Here is a 24590-nt window from a genome sequence, read left to right on the forward strand (position 1 = left end):
ATGTTTCTTAATTCACTGCTGTCCAACGGCAAAATTAAGGCCCAAAAATCACAGGCATGTGAGCTTAGAGCACATGCATGTATACCAGGAAGTCATGCTGAGTTGTCCAACGAGCGTTTCCAGTTCATTGTGACTCTGTGGGTGAAAGTTGATCCCTGTACGTTAATCCCCATAAAACAAGAACATATACAAACTCAAACAAATGGAAGGTGAGCACAGGGTCAGCAGCAGAGCCGTGCCCCAGGAATTAATCTAACATCATCATCTTTTCATCGGATTTATTGACAGTACAAAAAATATAGAATAATGCCAGCATTATACTTACACCAAATCTTCCAGTTCCTTAAACTCATGTAGTATGCATCAAACAAACAGGAAATGTGTATCGTGTGGCATTGTATCCTGCTCAAACATATAGCAGATGAGCTGTTATATATTAACACAATCCGTAAGAGATGATGGTAATATAACATGAGGGCTACTTAACACTTCTTCTATCTGTTTGATGATGGTTTATGTTTAAAGAACGACAGTAGTGTCTCACTGGGAAGCTTTACTCTCATTTCTGAAGCAGCAGCGGGACAGACGCCTCTCTCGCCCCCGTCCCCGTCACCACTTCACAGGCTATTCAATTAGCAAAAGAAGCATGGGAGACGGAGCCATAATGGAGCTGATGAGATGCACAAGGACAGGTGACACTAATCAGAGCGGCGCCCCATTGTCTCTGTGTGGACATCATTAAGGAACGAGAGTGATTTCAGGCTCTTTTTTTTTTTCTCTGAGCCTGAACACAAGCAAGCTGCGTGCATCAGCCTCCTTATGATCAATTTGTAATATGCGAGAATATATCCACAGGATAAAGTGAGAGTGCCGGGGTTTAACACAGAGGAAAAAAAGAATATTTGACGTCTCAAAAACAGGTTTTAAAGTGTAAAATCTCATAAATGCCACACTGATCTTGAATGGCTGTTAGAATTATCTCATACCCAACGGATTCACTCTCACCCTGTGTTCTGTAAACTCTTTCTGTTAGTGGTTCAGTAAAGGATGAGACGTCCACTCGTCAACACATCTGCTTTTCTTTCCTCCACTTGACTGGGCGAGGCTGCTGATGAAGCGGCCTCAGACCGATCCCAGCAGCCCGGGCTCGTTCTGTCCTCTTTAAAGCCTCTGGCCTTGATTGTGAAGGAGCTCTTCTCAGCCTGCCGGTAACGACTGCTGAGGTAGCTGGACACACACCTGAGGAAACACCATCAAGTTATAAACATTAGGTGAGAACTGACTCAGGGACTCAAGGTTTGACTGCTTCATCCCTTATCCCAATTAGCTACATTCACACTTTGACTCTTCCCAAATAAGTAGTTTCTCCTTTGCCCTAATAGGTTTTGGGGGAAACATAATTTGTGCTCAATATCCTCAATTACATTCACATGCAACATTCTTTCTAATTCTAAGATGCATGACTTTCCTGTTGCAGAGAAGTAATAGGGAGGAGATCAATGGCTGGGTATAGGTGGAACTCACATGGGCGTCCACATAGCTGCAAGGGTCCAAAAGAATTTTTGTCACCTGTCCATGTCAGACATACTGTATGACTCTATGTGTTGACAGCTATCTGAACACCTCAACCTATGGAGATACCTAATACCTATACATATAAACAGAACCATGTGCGCCTCCCCTGTCAGCTTCCAAGTCTGTTTTGGAGTATATCAGGTTTAAGCTGTTCTACATCTATATTTTTATATTAACAATAAATGAAATTACTACATGAAATGTAAAAATGTTGCTTGTAGCGATAAATCCGCAGGGAATTATCACCAGATTCCTCAGTTTGTGTCAGGCCAGTTTAGGTGTCTTTCAGCTGATTGTTTTGGCTGTACTCTCAACGAACCAGCTATTTCACAGTGGGAAACAGTGGGTTTCAAGTCTTTATGCTAAGCAAAGCTAAACGTCTACTTGCTGTAGCTTCTTATTTAATTGACAGACATAAGACTATCACTCTTCTCTCTTACTTCAAGCCAGGGTGGACTTTTTCAATATACAAGACCACAATCCTTCCCTATCCTTAACCAAGTGCTTTTAGTTACTTAAAAGTAACCATAAAATGTTAATAATGAAATATGTTGACAGTGAACATGTAAATTAGTTGTATATGAATGTATTCCTCGGAGACATGGTTGTTATAGCATATCACTGTCTGGTTAATGCACTGCATAATGTTCTGGGTGTAGACTATACGTGTAAGTATATATGTATTTCAATAACTGTATACATTGTTTTTTTTCATTTTATTTTTTATGTTACCATACTTTAATACACATTTAGTTATCTGTTCAGTTCCGTGTGTGTTGGGAATGAAGGGAATGCAAACTTTCTTTTCGTTATACTACCTTGTGTGTGTATAATGAGAAACTACCTTGTAATGGCCGAGAGGTTACAAGTACCTCCACCTAGACACGCCATGGGCAGTGTTTAAGATGTAATTTTGTTCTGAAAAATCTACAGTATACTGTAGGTTTTATTTACCTAAAACACCATCACATATAAAGCAACAGATAAAACTGTAATAAACATCCAGACCTTCCAAAAGGCATAGTGCAGTGCTTTGTTCTCTCACAGTGTACTCAGCTGCTATCACACAGTCTTGTGTGGAGGCTAAGTGCTATCATGTGATTTTTCATGTTGGTGCATACTAAGTATCACAGTAATGAGTTAGTTATCACAGGGTTCATGTGACTGATGTAGGAGCTAATCATGATAGCTTGACTCCGAGGTGGTCGGACAGCCTCATACCATATCATTTCCTACAATCAGCAGCCACTTAATATCAAGACATCCACCTTCTAGTACTGCCTGGCAACCTGATGGAGGACCTGAGGAATCAAGACTGATGCTCATTATTTCCACCTGTACTTTTCAAACTATAACCGTTAATAATAAATTTTAATTCAACAGAACTGTTTGGTACAAAGTAATACACTGGACAGCAAGCAAAAAATCCCTCGCCCAGCAGATTGACTGGATGCATAAGCTCAGTCCACAAAGTAATTGGCTGCTGAGGCAAATCAATGCCTCAGATCACAATTGAAGCATGCTCTGCTTGTTTACAACATCTATCATTTGTTCTTATCAAGTGTGATCAGAGCAATTTTCCCTCCCTTAATATAGGTTTGATGGGACAAAGAAAAGCTCAATTCTCAGAGAATTGGAAAACACATTTCCTGTGCTTCGTGGTAACTAAACTGTCAACAGATAAGAGAGTCCATAGTATCAACTCCTGGGTAATTCATCTTACATTTGGGCCGTTGTGTTTTCCTTTGGAACAGCTTGGAAATATGGTTTGAGGCCTTTGCGTAAAATGTCACAGCAAATGCTTCGTCCAAATGCTCAAACAGAGGACAACGTAAGGCAGAACGCAAATGTGTACACTTTAAGCACTGTGCTCTCTCTATCCCCAAATACTCTTAACTTACGTGTAGTGGCGACATAAAAAAAAAAAATGCACACTTATACCCTTGTGTACACTTATATCTGCAAAAGGGCGATGAGCTTCTCGTCCTGAGGCAGCTCTGCAAACTGCTGTAGACAGTAGCGTGAGGTGAGAGAGCAGTGTAGGCCACTTTGTATCATGTCAGCGCTAGCGGTTAGACGCCATCTCCACAGTGTCCCTTGTCACCAATCACATCCTTTTAAACCACCCAGGGAGCTCAACACCCCCCTCACACACACACACACACACACACACACACACACACACACACACACACACACACACACTCCCTTATCTGTCAATGCTGCTTAAATAATGTAATTAATGACTTAATTAACATTTCCATAATCTATTTTAATAAATCTAACACGGCATAATGAGAGTTTCTAACCTCCAGGCAATGGCATATAAAAATTCACAGTGCAGAGCTGCATGGTCAGGGCACTGTCTCTGCGCCCCAACTCTCGCCATGACAGTAAAAGAAGGAGAGGGTGCATATTGTGTGACAGCCTTCTGAAAGGCAGTTCAACCCTGACAAATGTCCTGTGACTTTGTGAATGTGTCCAATAACAGACCTGCAGCGCGAGTGGGTGGGCAAAAAAAATATTATTGTGGATTTTCTAAATGTTGAAAGGAAGCCAGAGTGCAACGGACTTAGTTTGAAATGAGACCTATTAATTGAGGAAGTTCTTAAGTAGAGGAAGAACAAATGAGAGTGTTAAACCTGGACATAATTCAGTGGGTCTCCATTTACATGAATTTGTAGCTTTTAGCACTTGAACCCTAAGCTGCTATACTCTCTTTTCCTGCTTGTACTGTCTAATGACTAAATGTCTTTATAATAGCAGGATAACTTTTTTCCTTAGACAAAAGGCAGGAAACTGAACAGAAACACTACTAATTACCATTAATGATTGGTCTAATGTTAAAAATGGGTGACGAGTTAATAGTTTTATTTCTAAAAAGGCTTAATAATTTCCTAAAACAGCTGGGCCCTGTAGTTTTTAGCAAACATTTTTCAAACAGGACTTAGGGACTGTTTTCCGCTGTGGATTAACACATCTTTGGTGCTCTAGTGAGTATTTACAGCAGCAGGAAAGTGTATGTGAGATCATGGTTCGAATTACGGGGGGGATTGGGGGGGGTCTGACCCCCCTAATTAAGGCTTGGACGCCCTCAAAAGAGGCAAAAACAACAGTTCACGGGGGTCTTTCTTACCTGCATTTGTAAATATTACAATATATTTCTCATATTCATGCCTTATATTCAAGAATCTTGAAATACAATTTCAGACATTAGTTTAATGTCTTGGCTGCCCACATCATTCGCAGCGGCAGCTGTTCCAGTTTAGTGCACCACACGCTGGTGGAGACACCGTAAGTTAATGTCAGTACTTAGCTATCTAGCAGCTTTAATACACTTAACTTTCCTACCTTAAGAGTTTCATTTATTTCACATACACTGAGCCTAAGTGCTCAAATGGAAACTAACATTCACACACTGGCAGAACAGCCGCCAGGGGCAATTCGGGGTTCAGTATCTTGCCCAAGGACACTTCGACATGCAACCAGGGGGTGCCAGGGATTGAACCGCCGACGTTCCAATTAACGGCCAACCCGCTTTAACTCCTGAGCCACAGCCGCCCCCCACCCAACAGATCCAACTATTCCCAATTACCCAACAGTGTATGACTACTGCTTTATTGAACACAGATTACATTGTATTCACAGTCAGCATGAGAGAAATTTTCTAAAAAGAGTATGTTGAAACTTACAACTTCCAACGATAAGAATTAGGAATTAGAGATGATAATGCAGCCTGTATTTTATGGTTGTGTCTTTGGTTGTGGTTTAGCATTGTGTGGGTCTGTGTTTGAGCGTTTTGATGGTCTGCTGTTGTGTGTTGTATTTTGCTCTAGAATACTTGGTGACCTCTGACTACAAAAGCTGTTGTCTGGTATGGGGCACCCATCAACTGGTGGAATGAATTTGATTTATCATCTACAGACTGATGACATTAGTTAAATAAGCGAGGATATTGTAAGCATTGTAAGATTTTAGTTCACTGTCACATGTACCTGGGCTGTACTGGGTTTCCTCTATGAACTGGTAAAAAAGTTGTCATTGTATAATTCGCACCCAGTGTGAGATTGAATGAAAATAAACTACAGTGTGTGCGTGTGTGTGTGTTCAAGGTACTAAAGAAGGATGTCAGCCAGAGCAACAGTGTGGCTCATTGATGTGTTTTCAACAATGGAGCTCTATGGCTCAGAGTAAGAAGATATATCAGGCAACACTTGCAGGATTTGTTGACAATACAAAATATATAAAATATTGGTAATCTTATCCTTTAAGATTTAAGGAACAGAAGAGCAAGATAAAAAACATGGCACTAATAAAGAAAATGACTTCCCTTTATGTTAGTAGTATTCAGTATAGTATTCAGAACTGGCCTATAATGACAAAATTTTACAATTAAATTGCTTTGTAGGAAACTAAACCTACATCTGAAGTTGTGCAGCCATGGCAACTGACAACAGATAACAGAGACCCAGAGGCTCAGTTAGGAGGGTTGCAAACTGCTTTAGCCCCCCTGCCAATAGACTGCCATTATTGCATGTTACCATTTCATCACGAATCACTGTAAATGAACACGAGTACACAACATGGATCCAACACAATAAAAGGTCATTCTGAACTGTTTACTTGTTTGTCTTTGTCTCATTCCTGTTGCAAAGACTACCACCACACCATGTGGTGGGTGAGAGACGAGGGGGTTTGCTCCTTACAAGGACTTCCACCCTCAGGGTGAAGAGTTACTGAGATGCACCCTGACAGGGGGCAGCAGGAGGCTGGCACATCCCAGGCAGTACAAGCACCATGGGGCACGGGTCTGTGAGGCCCACTGATCCTAATAAGGGCACCCACCAACCTTCCTATTGTACCAGTAATAATGTAAGCAACAGTGGACAGGAAACGTGATTAGTGTAGTGGGATACCTCTAATGTATTAGGCCGCATGTTAAGCAGATATATATACAACGAATGTAATGATTGTTTCTGTTCCATATAACATACAGTACCCACAATATGAGGATCTGTGTTTGTTTTGTTTTTTTAAGATTTGGACTTTGAAGCTTCAAAACAACATAAATATGTAATGCAACGTTATTTTGAATGATTCATGCACATTAACAAAGTAGCAGCATTTTAACAGTATAACTGTTAGCATGACAACATTTTTGAACCTCTTTCAACTCAAACAATGAGCAAATACCTGCAGCCGAGATCTGCCAAGAACGTAGCTCGTCTGAAGCTGCTGAAAGTGTTGTAAACAAACCAATTTCCTGTCATAAAATTACAGCTCATTACTAGCATGGATAAGGGCTTCAACAACATAATGATGCAGAAGCACATTACCAGCGCAACCATATTTATTAATTACCAGTTCACTAGCCACATTCCTTGCAAAGGCGGTTAATGGGGGGAAAAAAAGTTACGAGCCTTGTTGAGTTAATTACAAACAGCCTCTCTTATTTTAGTTAAGACAAATACTGGAGGAGGGACAGATGAAGAAACAAAGTTTCATTTTGCTACTGGCAACAAAAGCAGTTTAGTCACATAAAAATGTGGTTTCATTCTCAAAGTTAGGATTATTATTTATCTATTCATTATTTTTTTTAATTCTAAGTAATCCAGCAAGTACTTTTTATTTATTTGCAGCCTGACTGAGTTACTGCTTTAAGCAATTACATAACCTGTATTTGTAATCTGATTACGGTATCCGCCATATGTTGCTTTCTAATCACAGAGTAGGTATTGTTTATGCCAGGAATCTGATGCATTATTTACAAGCTCGATGTTGATAAAAACAGACTGTTCATTTACTAATGGTTTACAGTACCGCAGGCATGATTCCAATTAGCAATATCAAAATGGGAAAGAAGACTAAGTGAAAACAAGAGTGGTGGGGGGCTGTTTTGGGTCGGACAACAGCATGTTTTCAGAGATGATTATTTGGATGACACGGACACTTGCGCTTCTTGTTTTGAAACCCACATAAAAATGACATGTTGCTTGAAAATACTGTTTGTATTTGGCAGATGAAAACACGTCGAAGACGAGACAACAAGACCGAAAAGACCATAATTATTATTTTAATGATTAATATTCTGACAGTGTTTGGCATATTATCCAAAGTTCACACCAAGAGCACATTAAAAACTAAAAAGTTAACAGATATGAAGGTTAATAAATAAAAATAAAACACTCACTTGATCAACAGGATCTCTGACAGCAGACCAAAAGAGGCTGCTGCCACTTTAAAGGTGGTGGGAGGAGGCGGGTTGGTGAAGGCGGTCATCATGCAGTAAACAACATAAGGCACCAGACCCACCAAAACAAACGCAGTGATCAGCACCAGCCATGTCTGCCACTGGAGGCTCACCGACCGCCATGGGGAAGTCCACTGGAGCTGGTACTGGGAAGGAGAAAGAAGAAAGCAAGTTTCATGACATCACCACACAATCACACTGTTGTGTCTACTCACTACTCACTCTTAGACAATAATAAAGATCTAAAGCCACAAACACTATAGAGAGTTTTTAACCATGCTCTCTGGATGGCATTGTCGACCACTTGGTCCTCCACTTTGGTCCAGATTGGAATATCCCAACAACTATTGGGTTGCCAATCGTCTACATGTATCCCTTTTAGGAAGAATTTTAAGAACATACTTTTCATCTGACAAGATCAACTAAGATGGTAAACATTACTTGACAAATATCTGCATTTTAACATTGTCATTCTGAGCATTAGTTCAGATCACAGCTGTGTCTAAGCACAGCCTCACAGAGCTCCTAGCATGGCTGCAGACCATTGCCTTTCACTTCTTTTATTTAGCCTGACATCATGTTGTTAGCTGAAGTCGTGTTAGGACGGGAGGTTGTTTTGTTTTATTTTGCAGTATCTGCCCCACCGACATCATTTTCAAAAAAGATGGAAGGTGTGGAAGGGGTTGCTAGAATCAGTTAATTTGAAGTTTTTCATGACAATTATTTCGGAGTTGACGAACCTTTATGGCTGTGTCAGTCTCATCTAGGCATTAGTGTTGTAGTACTCGAGACCACTTTTTGATGGTCTTGGTCTCGTCTCGGACTCAACCGCCTTTGTACTCGGTCTTGTCTCGGTCTCGGATATTGAGGACTCAGGATTTTATTTCAAGACCAGTCAAGACCATAATTTTAGGAATATCAATAAATTGCTCTTGCATTGTCTGATTTCTTAATATCCTAACTTTGATTGGAAGTAAAATATATTGCTTCAAATGCAACCAATAACCCTAAAACATGTTGTTACCGTTAACGACTGTCACCCCTCCCTGCGATGCTTACGTTGATGTTCAGCTCTTAGTGTTTGTATGTGGGTGTTTTAATGGGAATGTCGATCTTTCAGATCACTTTGAGAACTACCTATGATCTCGTTCCACATTTTATTGCGTGCCATGCAATGCAGGGAACTGGTCTTGGCCTTGACTCAGGCTCGCCCTCCCTTGGTCTTGGTCTCGACTGATCTCAGCCTCTAAAAGTCTTGGTCTTGTCTCAGTCTTGATAAACTCTGGTCTTCGTCTTGACTTTTTCTCGGTTTGGGCGGTCTTGACTACAACACTACTAGGCATGTTGTGATTACTTTCTGATGTTCATTTTTACAGTAGGTAGCTAGCTATTTAGAAAGATGACAGAACCATTTCTTAATCCTGCCCACAAAGCTCTGATTGGTCGACTGTATGTCCGACCGGCTGTGAAAAGATGTGGCCAAATAAATGTCCAATGACAGGCATAGCATAATGTGGTTTGATTTGTGTTCTAAACAAGTGAAGGATGGATCACATGGATCGAATCCAGATTTTGTCAGACTTTATTCGTTAAATAATTTCCTACTTGTCTAAGGCAAGAGTTTTGCCCCCTAAACCCTAACATTACAAAATAATGTGCACTGACAGTATATGGTGACCTGCTCAGTTGGACACAATTTAATGTACTGGCCATTGGGTTTTAAATTGTGTTGTGCGATTCCATCTTAAAACAATCAATACACAGTGAGCTACAGTGGCAGTGAGTAAAGCAGGACAGATTTGGCCCCTATTGTTGTAATACAACCTCACACCTGTCTTTACATCTGCTCCTTTTTTTACCTATGGCTTGGAACTTCAAAAACTGTATAAAACACTGAAACAGTTAAACAGAAAAAACCCCAACAACATGTAAATGCACATACATAAAAACACTGAAGCACGCACGCAGTCATCAAACCAGCATGTAAACTCTGCCTTAAATCCTCGCCAAATATCGCCTTGCTCTGGAGACAAACCAAACCACTCGAACAGCGGTTGATTAGTGTCTGGAATTCATCTGCAAATGCACACTTGCCTTGTCCTCTTTCACGGCTGCTATTCATTAATTAGATTCTTTGTGCAACTGAGCTATCCTCAATGTTTAAGGTTACATCAGGCCCCAGTAAGTGGCTGCCTGATAACAGAATGCATCCATCTTCATTACTCAGCCCTTTCTGTCTAGGCTTGCTCCTCCACAAGTGAGCTATGTCAGTAGGTTCTAAGGAACTGATACATTTCATTGCATTCAGATCCTGAACTTTTGCCTCCTTTGATTATAGTCGCTCTGATGAAATTACTGGGTTGTGGTTTCCACTCATATCGGGTTCTTTTGTGGTGATTTTTCCTTCTCAAGCCAAATGAAAACCAAACACCTTTTTGTGTTAAAAACTCTCTCTATGAATGCATAGTAAGGATTAGGTAAGAAGAATAAACATTACTGCAATTACAAGTCATTTGTAAATTCAAATAATAAAATGTGTTGTATTTAACATGTTGCATTCCATCCTGTTCTGTTGGTTCAGTTGGGTTTGAGTAATTGAAGGTCAGTAAATAGGGTTCTTTTTCAAATGAATCTGGTCTACTAAACAAAACCATTTTAAACATTCAGGCTGATTTTTAACATTACTCTTGACAAGCCATAGATTAGGTTCGCCATCAGGTAATTTTCCTGTAAAAAAATCTATTCAAATTCACTTGGAACACGGCAACTAATAATTCAGAAATGATCACATTTGAAATTGAATTTGATTAAATTAATCATATTTAAATGAAAAGCAAATTTTAACATTTATAAATCTTTTTGCTTTTGGTTTCAAAATTCAAACCAGTTTATTCTATGTTTCTGTTGGTGCAAAGGCTATTAGAGAGAAAGAAAAAAAAATTGTAAGCTTATTCCATCCTTTTTGCCAAAGAAAGCCCAGACATTCAGACAAATGTCTTCACAAACCAAAACACATGTTTTCAATCTTAGGAAATATGAATAGACTCAACTCCCAAGGTAATAAGAGAGCGAATGTGTTGCCACACAGTGAAGGCTTTCTTTTGTTATTTACAAATGGAACCTGATAACACAAGCTATTAAAATTGTACAAAATGAGGTGGTCAGTCCTTAAGATTTGGACGACTGAAAGCAATTGAACGCATTTGGGTGACAATCCTGAAAAGAAACATTTAAGTGATGCCGTTAGTGTCCCATCCATCAGTGGGCCCTCAGCTTTTAGTCATATCAAGGCCGAGGCAGGTTGAATCAGGTTAAAAGCAGCTCAATATGTTTATTGTATTCCCAGATTAACTATCTGTGTAGAAACAGAATAAAGTAACCATACGTAGCCAGACCATCACATGTGTCTTGGCTCCACGTGACTGCATTTTTTGTAAGCAGGTTTTCAGTATTTTGGAGGCTAGTGGTTCAGAGGAAAAGGAGACACAATAGTCCATCTATTCCTTGAAGGAAATCATAATTAACGACACACTAGATGAGAATATGTATCACAGGCCTGGAAAACGTTCCTGCTCTTTTTTGGTGAGGAACACTCTCATCAGAAATAACATTTCCTCTGGACCTAATCTTAAATTCAAATAACACATGGTAATCCAAACACTACATTGAGAGGAAAGCTATAACTTCAAAAGTCAACACACAATACGTTTGTTAATTACATCCTGATGTTTTATGACTATGACCTTTAAACACGATACCAATCAATCAATACAGGAGGGAAGCAGCCTATTGGGAATATTTAGATCCACAGATTGTGAAAGTAGGGCACTATTTATCCAAACACAATCATTATTAATAGACAGACAGTCAACCCAAATACATTTTCTGCATATTTTCCACATTACCCCCTCTCCCTCCAGACGAACAACCACACATTGTCCAGCATGGAGATAATTAATTAACCAGAGCTGTTACACTGGTACAAGGGGACAAAGGCTCAAATATAATATTATCTTCATAAAGTCATGGTCAGACATGTCTGACCTGCCAATGACATAACAATATAACATTCTCTGATATATAACGATAATACAGTAACATAAGAGTTTAAGTACAATGTTGCTTAGGGTGAAACAAAAAACAGAAAAGGAATGAAACAGCACGCCATAGTCAAATTAACTTCTAATTTCATCTAGTTTCATCCTTGTTACTTCTGCTATGCCTGTTATGCTTTGAATTCTAGGATGCAGTTTACAGTGTCAGAGGTGGCACTCAAAATTCTAATTTAACAATGTGTCCCTGATTTCAGGCAGAAGCAGATAAAAAAGCAGCAAAAGACACATATGTCAAGCCTCAAAAGCAGACATCTCATTTTTAGCAAGTGACCATCCCTTTTGCCGTATAAAATTAAAGCTGTTGCTAGCATATTATATCCGTTGTAACTAGCTAGCTAATTAACGTTAATTCTGTGAGCTGGGTAGAAAAATAATCTCTGGCTGGCTTTTTAATGTTTCCAGATGACTGGTTTTATGGTGAGAACCTATAAAAAATTCTGAAATATGTTTTTGATGGTTATATAAGTGCTGTAAATTCGGCAAAAATGCTGCTATCCTAAGCTAACAGGCTAATAGGAAGTATATAAAGAAAAATATTAAACACAGAGGCCAAATTTATGCTTTAGCTTTTGTGTTTTCAAATCTCAGGTAAACTTCCCAGAAAAGAACATTAACCTAAACTAGTGTCATCCAGAACTTGCGCCTATGCACCGACTATGCCAGTCCTCAGAAATACCGTTAATACTATCCTGATCCAGAGACAGAAGGGAAATGACAGGGAAGTGAAGGGACAGTCATTGAGAGAGAGAGAGGGCTGCAAGCCACAAACAGCTGTTTCTACGTGCTTCCCTCATGAATTCCCCCAAAAATTTAGCGCTCTGGTAGTGCTACATTCTTATGTGAGTGCACCAATTAATAAATTTGATAAACACATTCTCTGTTTGGGTTGTGGAATAAGGGTGACGAGATCAACAGAATTGTTATAGCCACAAAGTAACACTCGTCCCCTTTTTGTTTTCTTGTGGTTAGTGGAGGTTACAGTCGCGAGGACATGGAACGTGTGGCTTCAAGCAGCCTCGGCGCGTTGCACAGACAGAATAAAATAAATATAAAAATTAGGTAAAAGATCATGACTTACCTACAGATCCATAGTTGTGTTTCCTAATAACAGACTGGTGACTTCATGAACAAAAATAATTAATTTCAGCTTTGTGTTTTGATTTTCACGTGTATTAATGTTCATTGACACTCAGTGTACCGGTAGCCACGGAGGGTTTCCTTCAATCTCAAACAAATCGCTGTGTCTAAATAGTCTAACATGTAGTATTTCTCTCCCATAGACTTGCACTGAAATGATTTTAAAAAACACGGAACAAAAGCGCATTCCTTATCTGTTCAATACGGGGAACCTCTTTTAGGCTATGTTCAGACTGCAAGCCAAAGTGACCCAAATACAATATTTTTGCCCATATGTGACTCAGATCTGATGTTTTTATAACAGTGTGAACAGGTCAAATCACATAGAATCTGATCTTTTCCAGTTTGGATTTGGGCCACTTTCATATGTGGTCCAAATCCAATACAGATCGGATCTTTTTAAATGCGACACACGGATCGGAATTGATGCGACTTTGACCTCACTCTAGAGCAGCTGTTGACACAGTTCTGCTGTAGACGGAGCCGTGGTGTACGAAAAAGCTTCACAAAAGCCATAATTAAACCTGTGGCTCTCTCTCTTTTCTACCTTGCTATCATCTGCTCACAAATTCCCTTTCTTACAAACTGAAATCCACTGGACAGCGAGCTCTCTTCTGAGTTGTGTGTATGCTACTTGTCCGTGCGGACACAGTGGGGATAGAGAGAGAGAGAGGGAGTGAAACATTAGTGACTTGGGCAGATGAGTTGTACAACACCAGAAACCATAATGAAAAGGACAGAAAGTTGCGAACACTGATATAGGCCACAAATAAATTATAATGTGAACTGTAAAACACAAAAATTGGATCTGGGAAAAAAATCGGAATTGAGCTTTAAGGCCTGCAGTCTGAACATAGCCCTGGTTTCCAATTACGGGCCTATCTGTATTTTATGGAACAGTTGGCTACCCAGTTAAGTTGCTCAGCTATGATTAGACATTCACTGCGGGCGTTTAGCCAACAGCCAATTCCACCTTGAGATGCCAACAAAACATCTGCGCTTGTTTCATGCTTGAGGATTTTATCAGTCATAGTATTGTGTCCTGCGTGGTTTAGCGTCATCATACACATTTCCATAAGCGAGAACTGCCGCTAAAATATTTACCAACCACATATTTCTGGCATTATAACATAAACACCTACTGCAATAGAGATCTCGATTTGTTTTCCTAAACTCAGTACTTAGTAACCTTTAACTGGCCGTTATCGGTGTATCGACAAACTTTAGTTAGATCTCCTAATTGAAGTTGCAACATAAATTAACTGTGTAATGTGGAAATGCCAAGCAGCTCCTGAGACAGTCCCCTGTGTACATGCTGCTTGTTTGCCAACAACAGGGATGAAGTTCTACTTAGCAGGACCGGACTAGAAAGTCTATTAACTTATTAAGATTAAAAGCCTGATGCCTTCCTTCCCTCCCTGCTGACCCTCTGTGGCCCCTTCCCCCGTCTGGCATCACATCTCCAAAGGAGAAAGGTGATTGATGAGAGCCATCAGGCAGCTTGGAATCTCTTCTCTCATTAGACTCCTTATGCATCTAAGCTGTTTCAACACACACTGGGAGAGCAAGGCAGGGGGAAGGGAGTGAGGAGGTGTCCATCCTCTGAGTTTTCAGAAGATAAGTACTTGCACTAAAATATTTACCTTGTATATTAATCTCTGGGAAATTAATTTGCCATTATACTTTCTGCCCCCCCTTCTTTTTTTAAGAGAGTAGTGTGGTTTCCACTCCCCACTATTCATGCTCAGTGAGCTTTCTCTATTTTGATTCACTCATGGGACTACTTGCAAATTAATGTCCCTGAGGAAGCGGTGTTTGGACAGTCAGGGTGGATCCTATCATCGACCACTGAGGCTCTCTTGAGGAGGGTTAGCTGGAGTGGTGGAAAGGAAAGTAAGGAATAGAATGTTACATATGCATATCCCTAAAGCAAACATGCTCAATCACATTAATGCAAGTGCAGCACATTATTATGTACTAATTGCCAATGGATAGTAGCATTACTATAATGTGCTGCTGATTGTATCGCTGCAAACCAAGTGAGGTCCATTCTGTTCAGATAAATTGCCTCATTGTACCTAAGACAATAACCAAGACAAATAGTCAAAATCAATGCCCTCTATGGAAACAATTTAGTTTGTGCTGCAAATGATTCCTGTTCACTTTTATTTTACACATTTTTGAGTCAACAGAAAAGTTTTTGATGAAGCACTTTTGATGAATTAGACCAATAAACAACATGCAATGTAAATAAGGAATAATTACAGACAAATTGAAAATGAAAACAGAAGTGTTTGTGGCATTGGAATTGACCAAAGCGGCAAGAAAAACCCCAAACATTATAGCGACTGGTGCTGAAACGATGATCTCAGTCATCACAGCAAAAGTTACTAACATAATCACTTCCTCTTAAGTGATTGTGCCTACAAAATAAAGTTCGAGAACGTCTTTGCAGCAGTACTTTAAGTTGTGTTTAATTAAGAGCTTTTACTTTGAAAAGGGGGGGGGGCACACTCCTGCATATGCTTAATGTGAACATGTAAAACGATCTCTCTTTTAGCCTTACAAAAAAACAAAAACTTAAGAGCAAAAGTGTAAGGAATGGATTAAACAGTGTTTATTTGCTCTAATGTAAGCTAAATGGATCATATCCAGCTAACTAGTTTACTACCCACAATAGTAACCTAAAAACCCACTGGGAAGTGTTACATCCAAGGTCAAGAGTTAGCATTAGCTCATTTAATTATTTTGTTAGAATGTGAACTGTATGGGAGCCAGTTCTGGATCATACCACATAGGTCAGAGTGTAGGTAGTAATGTTACCTCTAGTTCCTTATTGAATACGGGTGATTTTACATGTACCCAAGTTTTACACATGGCAACACATAGATTAATCCTGTCCTCAAAGGCTTTTAGTATGTACCATGTATTTTTTTTACATGATTCTCGTTTTAAAACCAATCAACTCATGGAGCTAATGTAAGCTGAATTCTCTAGATAGCTACGTCAAGCCTCCAGTCACAGTTGTCATTTCACCCTGCAAAATTGAAGGCCGGTGAGTAGAAATGAAGAGCCTGCTTTTGTCTACCTCTATCTGTTTCAAATATTAACAAAACATTTAAGTGGTAAATGTGGCCGTTATCACTGCAAATTGCATTTGTGGTGTGTGTAAATGGAAAGCTTGACCCACTGAAACTTGGCGAATAGTCAATTGTGGCTGCGTGCATCCTTGTGGGGAAGTGTAAGACAGTGTGAGAGGATGTGCATGGGTGTATGTGAGTGGGAGAGACAGAGAATGCATTGTGTGAAACAGTGCATGTGTCAGAGAGAGAGAGAAAGAGAGAGAGAGTTTGTCTGTGAAGGGTGGGGTTTTGGTCATCTGCCATCGGATAAGATATCCTGACAAGGCAATCAGAGAGAAACAAATTCTGCAGCCACACGGGTTCAACTCTCTCGTTCTTCACCCTGATGAGCTTTTGAAAAATGGAGTGCAGTTGAAATTGGTTTTGTATGAGAGGCTTCAGATCTGTCTCTTGTCAGGATTATTGCCACCTGTCTTCATTGGCTGCAAAGGTCTGTTAATTAATCTGCCTCTACTTCTTAGTGGCCGGAGATGACCGGGTGAACAAGAGGGCTGTCTTACCTCCTCAGCATTGGTGTGTCAAATGTCCAATTCCAAACAAATACACATCTAATTTAGGATAAGACTGCTGTGATGTTAAAATGCTACATGATGTCCTTCCTCTCTAATTTTATGAGTGAAGCTATTTAATTGGATATTTAATTTAATTTAGTTAATGAAAGTCCTGGGGAATTTAGTTTGAGGGACAGCGATATCCCTTCTGATCAATGAAGCTACAAATAGAACTCTCAAGAGATTCTTTCCTGACGGATAGTATCTGTCTCTAACAGTGAAACTGCTTAGTACAGAATATTAATAAATACAGTTACAAACATGAAAATTTGCTCATTTAGAAATATGCAATGTGCTCTATACTATAGGATGGTGATCTGTGGTAAAACATGTCAGCTGATTGATATCAGTAAATGTAAGTGGAAGCCTGCAGTTGAGAACACCAGCATGTGATCCAGCTTTGATTAATTGGACATGGATAGATTAATATGCCAGTGGATACCCATGCCAAGCTCATCAGAGTAAAAGTGTTGTTACACAACCATCAGCTGTGACGTGGCAAATGAGCAGGAGAGTGTAGAGGGATTTACTTGACCAGGACACTCCAAGACCGGTGGCAGAAAACCCCCCACCTCAGTGGAATTCTTTCTTTTGTTGCATGAGGCCCAATCACATTCCCACAGGAACCAGTCATTGGCCCTGCAAAGTGTCAAATTGATCAAGTGTTGCTAGCTGGGATTGTCTGCTGCAGAGTGTCTGCACCTGTGCATTCCTCTAAGTGTTGTGATCCCAGCGATTCTTGAAGTGAAGTTTGAACCTGGCCTGCTGTTTGCGGCTCAGGCGTACCCAGACTTGCCTGGCTGAGAGCAGCTTGTATTGTACACACACTCCTGTCACTCTCCGCTGTTCCTTTGGAATGTAAACCACTAGTGTCGCACCAGTGTGATAGACTGGGGCCGCACTTTTTTTGTTGCAGAGCAGGTGTAGTTTGGGTTTCAGCACTGAAGTACTTCGCCAAGTTACAGCGTGCAAATTATTCAAAAGAACAGTTACTTGGTCTTAACTGCATTTCTTTCCTGAACAAAGAAAATCATCAGATAATGTTCATTACCTATTTCCCCTCTGAATGCATGCCACAGTACCCTTAATCAACAGCACTTTTACATATGTTTGATTAAAGTAAAAATGAGCTGTTGTTTCTCCAAGGACATCTCTTCATGTGAAGAATACTTTTTCTTTGAGCAGATGCTTATATGCAGAACAGTGTTGTTGCCGCCCACAGGTATAATCAACCAGAAAATTAATAATCATTCTGCAGGACTACAATAAATCATTATGCTTTGGACAATTAATAATGGAGGCGAAGCTTGGGATGTCTGATTACAATAGTTACGATGCATATCATCAAGATTTAAATTTAACATTTCACAATAGAATTTTAGACACCAGTGCACATGATACTGATGTTTAAATTTGGCATTTGGGCGTGTCACGGGGTTTGAGGGATGGTGCGTATCTCCATCTACAACTCTAACCAAACTGCTATTACAAAAATTACAGTGCTATACTTTTTGTAGCTATAAATTTACATTTCCTGCACAGTAAGAACAGGCTTGACTAGTGATTAAAGAAAATAAAGTACTTTAAGGAGCATCTCGTCAGACATATTCTGTAAGCATGAGCACATTATGTTTAGGGATTCAAATAGTATATAACATTACCTTGATTGGAAACATAAAATTGAGGGGTGCCACTAGTTGTCCTGTCAGTATTCTCCCACTACTTGTCAAAATAATGGAAAGGTGTTTGATGAACTTACATGAGATTTTCAGCAAACATATAAAGAGGGTGACAGAAAGTAATAAAATGGTCGGTACGGTCCGGCCCGGATTTTAGTGCTGCAATTGATTAAACAGACCATGTTATGCTCTACACAAAACCTGCTGCAGATTATTTGAATATTTATTTAGTTAATAGGAAGTATTTTTTAATTATATTTTTTCTGAAAAGAATAGTTTGGGTTTTTTGAAGTGGGGTTGTACTATATTTTTATTAACCGTAGAACTTTAGCATTCAGCCGCACAAGTGCAACTTGGCTGTGTTCTGTATGTCTGACAGATAGATAGAAAGATAAACGGTACACTTGAATTGATATTGATCTGCTGAACCTTCTTTTAGGTGGCTAAAAGCAGTTGCAGTATACCCTCTCCACCGTAGCACGTTATCGCCTAGCTTTAATGCCAATATTACTCCAAACTGGGAAAGCGCTGACCGCCATCTACTGCATGTAATACACTGACTATGGATAAGTACCTCATACATTCCCACTTAAAATCCCTAACTATCCCTTTAATTCAGAACAGCACCTTATGGTGTCCCGCAGGGAAGTCACTTGGGGCCACTGCTTTTCTTACTTTTTATCAATGATACGGCACTTGTATTCAACAAAGCAAAAATGTAACAATTTTTGCTTATGACACCACTGTTTATACATCATCAACTATGAAATGCAAAGAAAATGATATAGAATGTTGAGAAATTAATTGAACTGGATTTCAAATTGGTTAACCAAAAACTATTCAGTTTTAGGTATTTCCAGTACTAAATACAATTTTGGCTCTACCCATGCACTAAAGAGATAAAATCAATTATGTCTTTCTATCAACCTCTTTAGCACAAGTTAGCATGGCTAAACTTTTGGGCATCGCCCTTGGAGGCTATACAAGCCGTGTTATTGCCTGATCTGGATTACTGATCAGTAATATGTTAAGTACTGCAAAAAGGAGTTGAATAATCTATAGTTAGTGCAGAATAAAGCAGTGTGACTACCATTCTCCAGTAACAGCAAGTTGATATAATGCATGATATGATGCATGTTGATCTTGAATGGTGGAAGCTCATCACAGAAAGTAGAAGCTAGTTAGCCTAGCATGCTAGTGATAGTACTGATTGCCACAAGATGTTACTTTTTGTTTTGTTTTATTTCAACACTGCTGAGTTATCAGCAGCTCCTGCACACTCAGTGCTGTGTTTGTCCTGCATTATACGAAGGAGGGGGTCCAGATAGCGTCAGCGGCCTCTCTTTAATGGGTCCAGTTATGGTGATGGCAAAGTGAGTCAAAACTCACAGGAATAGTTAGTCCTCAGCTATGCATGTCACACTCGGAGTCATGCAGGGTGTGTCCATTGTAATTTAGTGATAGAACTCTTTTTTGTGCCTGCCCAAACAGATCAAAATACAGTGCTTCTTTTTGGTCATTTTGACTGCAAAGGCTCATGCACAACTTTAGTTTCTTGTAGACAGGTGCGTAGGAAGACATATCCATAGGCAAGAGAAGAGAGAACTCCCACACACTTTTGTTGCCATGGTGATAACTAATGGGGATCAAAATAAACAATAACAAGAAACAATACCAGTTTAAGCCCAATTAACAAAAAAAAAAAAGTTGATTTTCAGAGACAAGCTGTAGACTCTGAGGGTCTTGCCTCTCGTCTTGTTTTACAAAATACTACATAAATTATGAATAAGGCAATATTATTCTTTTTTAACTGACAAGCTGGCAGCATCACCTGAAAAGGAACCATACATGCACCACGGCTCCACTTCTGAATAACAACTCCCTAAATGTTTTGCTTTTTTTTTTTTTTTACAGTGCCTTCATAACCCAGGTGTGCAGATGTCTTACATGCTGTGAGGGTAACTAACAATGGCTCCACTTTTCACATCCAGATTTCATGAGTCAAAGAAGAAACACTGAAGAGCACAGGGGTCCAATACCTGAGCGGGTTAGTTAGCTCATTGAGTGGACATAAACTTCCTCCACCTGACAAGTGGTGGGAAGAGGATTAGTTAAACACAGTCTGCCTTGGCTGACTCACACTTTGTGGAATCACAAAGTAATCTCGACGCACATTCACTTAGGAGGCAGCTTGATGATCCCAAGCCAGTGATTTATTCATCTTAGACACGTTGCAAGGCTGTAAGAATTTGTCAAGTTAGAATCCTAATTAAAACTGTTAATCACAGATTCCTGTTTGTTCAGCACTCGAGTGAAATGAAAAATGTGATCAAATTATTCATTGCTCCCTCAGACAGGTAAGTCAGCATAGCCCCAAGCATCAATGTGCCGCAAAAGTTTTTTTTAAAAGCTTATGAAGACTTTAAGCCCTGACTTTTACATTTTTTTGATACATATAAAAACATTAAGTTGACATCAACAATTTAACCACCTGATCAGTTTGGATTTATCTATTTATGTAGATCAGCTGGTTGAGACATCTAGAAATCGGCTCCAGGCAATGAAAAGCATGCAGTGGACTGGATCAAAGTGCATGTTCTGAACTGCTGCTGCTCATACTGAGAGCAGAGCCAAGCCTGGAGCTACATTACACAAAGGCAAAGTGACTGAGGAAAGACCGCTTTATTTTCTCAGCCCTAATATTTCATACTGCTTACATACGTACATTTGGATTCTGTCGCTCTAATGAAATCTCCTCCTGAAACTTACTGCCTTAACTTTTTTGGATTCCTATTGTTATTAAATCACATTATTGTGAAGGGTTTTTAAGCACATGCAAGAAAAACAATGATGATGACAGAATACAGTTTGTTTTGCTTAGCTGTGACCTAGACACCTACACAACTCCTGATCTAACAAACCTATATCCCTCAAGCTTGAAGGAAAGCTGCTGTATTCTCTTAGTTTTGGTGTAGAAAGGGAGACCAGGGAGCACCAAAGATTGTAGAGGAAAGGCCGAGCAATTCTTGTATTACTGCCTGCTGTGAGGACCCTTAAAAACAATGTAGACACCAGCAGGCGGTCAATCTAAAGACCACTAGTGGTCCCCTTTGATGTACAGTAGCTGTGTGATAAAACTCAGAGAGTTAAACCAGGACATTCTCCTCAATGTGTATTGGCACTGTGCACTGATTATATGTTCAAAAACATATTGAATGCACACATGTTGCCATCACTCAAAGGATATATCAAGAGCTGTCAATCAATAAGATTTACTGTCCTGTAAACTCCAGCTGAATCCTCTACTGGGACTTTGCTTTGACTCATAGCTGTGCCTTACAGAATAAGGTGGTAAAAAACCGAGCCCGACTAATAAATTTGGCAGACAATATTAGTTTATGACTGTTAGGGGGGCTCAGGGCAAAAATAAGCTGCTGACCCCCTGCAACGCCTCACACTCTCTGTGCAATATGTACACTGTGTATTTCTATGCAGGAATACTACTGGGCCCAGATTTGTTGTGTTATAATTTGATTAAACACAAAATGAATGAATAAAGACAAACATAATAAAGCAGGATCCACCTTTTGGCCCTGGTCAGTTGCCCACTTTGCCATTTTGATTAATCCAGATTGTGACGGACCACCGTCACTACGGTTGAGTATGCGCTACCTGCCATACCAACGAGCCTGGCTCTTTGGTGTTGCGGTCAAGTTGCATGTTTGGTACCCAGTAGACCAGGGTTTGAATCCGGGTGGGGTGACTGCTCTTGCCTTTCCGTCACACAGATCCATACACATATTGTTATCTGCGTATCTGTTGGCCAGTAAGTAATAATACAGAAATGCCAAAGATAATTTAATAAAATTTTTCATACTGTAAAATGTCCTGCATAGTGTGTTTCTTAGTAGCAAATCTTTAATAACCAAATTTAGGGAATCAATATCAAATATGTTTATGGCATGCATTTATGTTTATGTATGTACTTTTCTTATTTTTTAAGTCTCAAATATGGATTTCATTATCTGCCTTAAAAAACTCAAGTTCTAGTTAAAGATAAGTAAATTAAAGTATAGTAGAGAATTTTTGTTTACATTGTGGGCAGCAACATTACACAAGGGAGACAGATCCCCGCACTTTTTTGTCATTGTGTGGGATGGTCAGATGTCTAGTGTCCCTAACCTTAGACATGACTGGATTAGCTCAAAGGAACAGGGCTACAGTTGAGCCCACTAAAGTTTGCCACCTGTGTAGATTATAAAATGCATTGCATTAGTGATGTTAACACATTTATGTGTTGCTAACGTGATGTATTCAGAGTAAATTCCAGGTAGACAAAAACTGTGGCTATGCCTAATCAGCTTGCATACCCTCTCTGATGCTAAATGCCATTTAAAATGCCACTCTTCTATTATTCAACTAAAATACATACAACAGATGTCCAATAGGGTTAGGTTGTATTCTGCTAAATAATAGCTAAAGTGAGTTGAGGGAAAGGGTTGCTGCAGTTGCAAGTAGCAAGTAGTGGTGGTCAGTGTGAACATGTTTAAAGAGCAGAGAATAATCATTTCAAATTAAATGCACTGCCTTGGGCCAATGCAATTACTGAAATTATGTTTTTAGGTGGTGGGGTTTTTGTTTGGGGCTGACATTACATGTTGATTACTTCTTACTACTTCCTCCAGTGTGACATCCTGCTTCTTTCACTATAGAAACAAGGCAACTGTAAAACTGTACAAGATAGGACTTGTTCTCGTCACCACCATCTATAAAGAAACCAAACACATACAGTAAGAGACATGAGGGGCCTGACGCTGCACCCTAAGTGCCTATGATAAGATAGAAAGCATTACCTCATGCCACGGTACATCTGTGTGCACTATCAACATGCAGGTTAATCTCTGTAATTCCACAGCAGTTTCTGGTCTCTCCCAACATGGCTAAAAGCCATTCCAGTGAAATGTAAAACTATAAAAAAGGGCTAGATTGACATATCTGGGGTAAGTCTATCTAGGCCGTAGTCTACACTAGATAGAAGTCCTGAAGAGCATCGAGATGTGAAACTGAATACAGTGACATCATGCTTATTGATATCACTTTAAGCAGGGCCCTTTAGCTTTGTCTGAATGCTTATTTGGCTTCTTACATGCTTTTTACTAGTGGAGTTCTGATCTGGACAATAAAGATGTTATAAACTAAAGGCTTGTTTTGCCCATATGCTGAAGTCATCTATCTCTTACAAGGAAAATAGTTCCCTTTTAAAACAAATGCTGTGGTCTGCACCGGCTCTGTACAGACTCCAGATTATTCTCTAGAGTTTCTGGTGTTTTCCTTAAACTGCCTATGAGTAGGATTTTGTCAAGTAATAGTGGAACTATAATAAAATACACTGTGGTAGATAACAAACTGTCTAGGATTTTGCCTCATGACTTTATCATGGACAAAACCTCTGTAAAATATGAAATTGTAATCTTCTGAGCTGGAATATTCTGTTCTGACTGAAAATCATGATGTTCATCATCATGAATAAAGACGATTATGCAAAAAGATAAATATTTATTTATGAAAAAATAAGAAGAATCACAAAATGTATTTTCTAAATATTTGGAAAATATCTACAGTGGGTACGGAAAGTATTCAGACCCCTTTAAATTTTTCACTCTTTGTTTCATTGCAGCCATTTTCCAAAAATCAAAAAAGTTAATTTTATTTCTCAGTAATGTACACTCAGCACCCCATCTTGACAGAAAAAAACAGAAATGTAGAAATTTTTGCAAATTTATTAAAAAAGAAAAACTGAAATATCACATGGTCATAAGTATTCAGACCCTTTGCTCAGTATTTAGTAGAAGCACCCTTTTGATCTAATACAGCCATGAGTCGTTTTGGGAAAGATGCAACAAGTTTTTCACATCTGGATTTGGGTATCCTCTGCCATTCCTCCTTGCAGATCCTCTCCAGTTCTGTCAGGTTGGATGGTAAACGTTGGTGGACAGCCATTTTCAGGTCTCTCCAGAGATGCTCAATTGGGTTTAAGTCAGGGCTCTGGCTGGGCCATTCAAGAACAGCCACGGAGTTGTTGTGAAGCCACTCCTTCGTTATTTTAGCGGTGTGCTTAGGGTCATTGTCTTGTTGGAAGG

The 24590-nt window shown here is 39.5% G+C and overlaps 1 protein-coding gene across 3 annotated transcripts in view; it reads right to left on the reverse strand.

Moving 5' to 3' along the window:
• Window positions 1-261: 261 nt before the first annotated feature.
• The window catches only part of LOC123971628, a 161581-nt gene continuing 137252 nt past the window's right edge, over window positions 262-24590 (reverse strand). For all 3 annotated transcript variants that reach the window (XM_046050573.1, XM_046050571.1, XM_046050572.1), the window contains 2 exons: window positions 7766-7971; window positions 262-1239 (listed from right to left, as the gene is read on the reverse strand). In XM_046050573.1, the coding sequence (XP_045906529.1) occupies window positions 1038-1239; window positions 7766-7971 (408 nt within the window). In that variant the 3' untranslated portion in view covers window positions 262-1037. The remainder of the gene's footprint in view (window positions 1240-7765; window positions 7972-24590) is intronic.

Source organism: Micropterus dolomieu, linkage group LG05 (assembly GCF_021292245.1).
Source record: "Micropterus dolomieu isolate WLL.071019.BEF.003 ecotype Adirondacks linkage group LG05, ASM2129224v1, whole genome shotgun sequence".
Lineage (NCBI taxonomy): Eukaryota > Metazoa > Chordata > Actinopteri > Centrarchiformes > Centrarchidae > Micropterus > Micropterus dolomieu.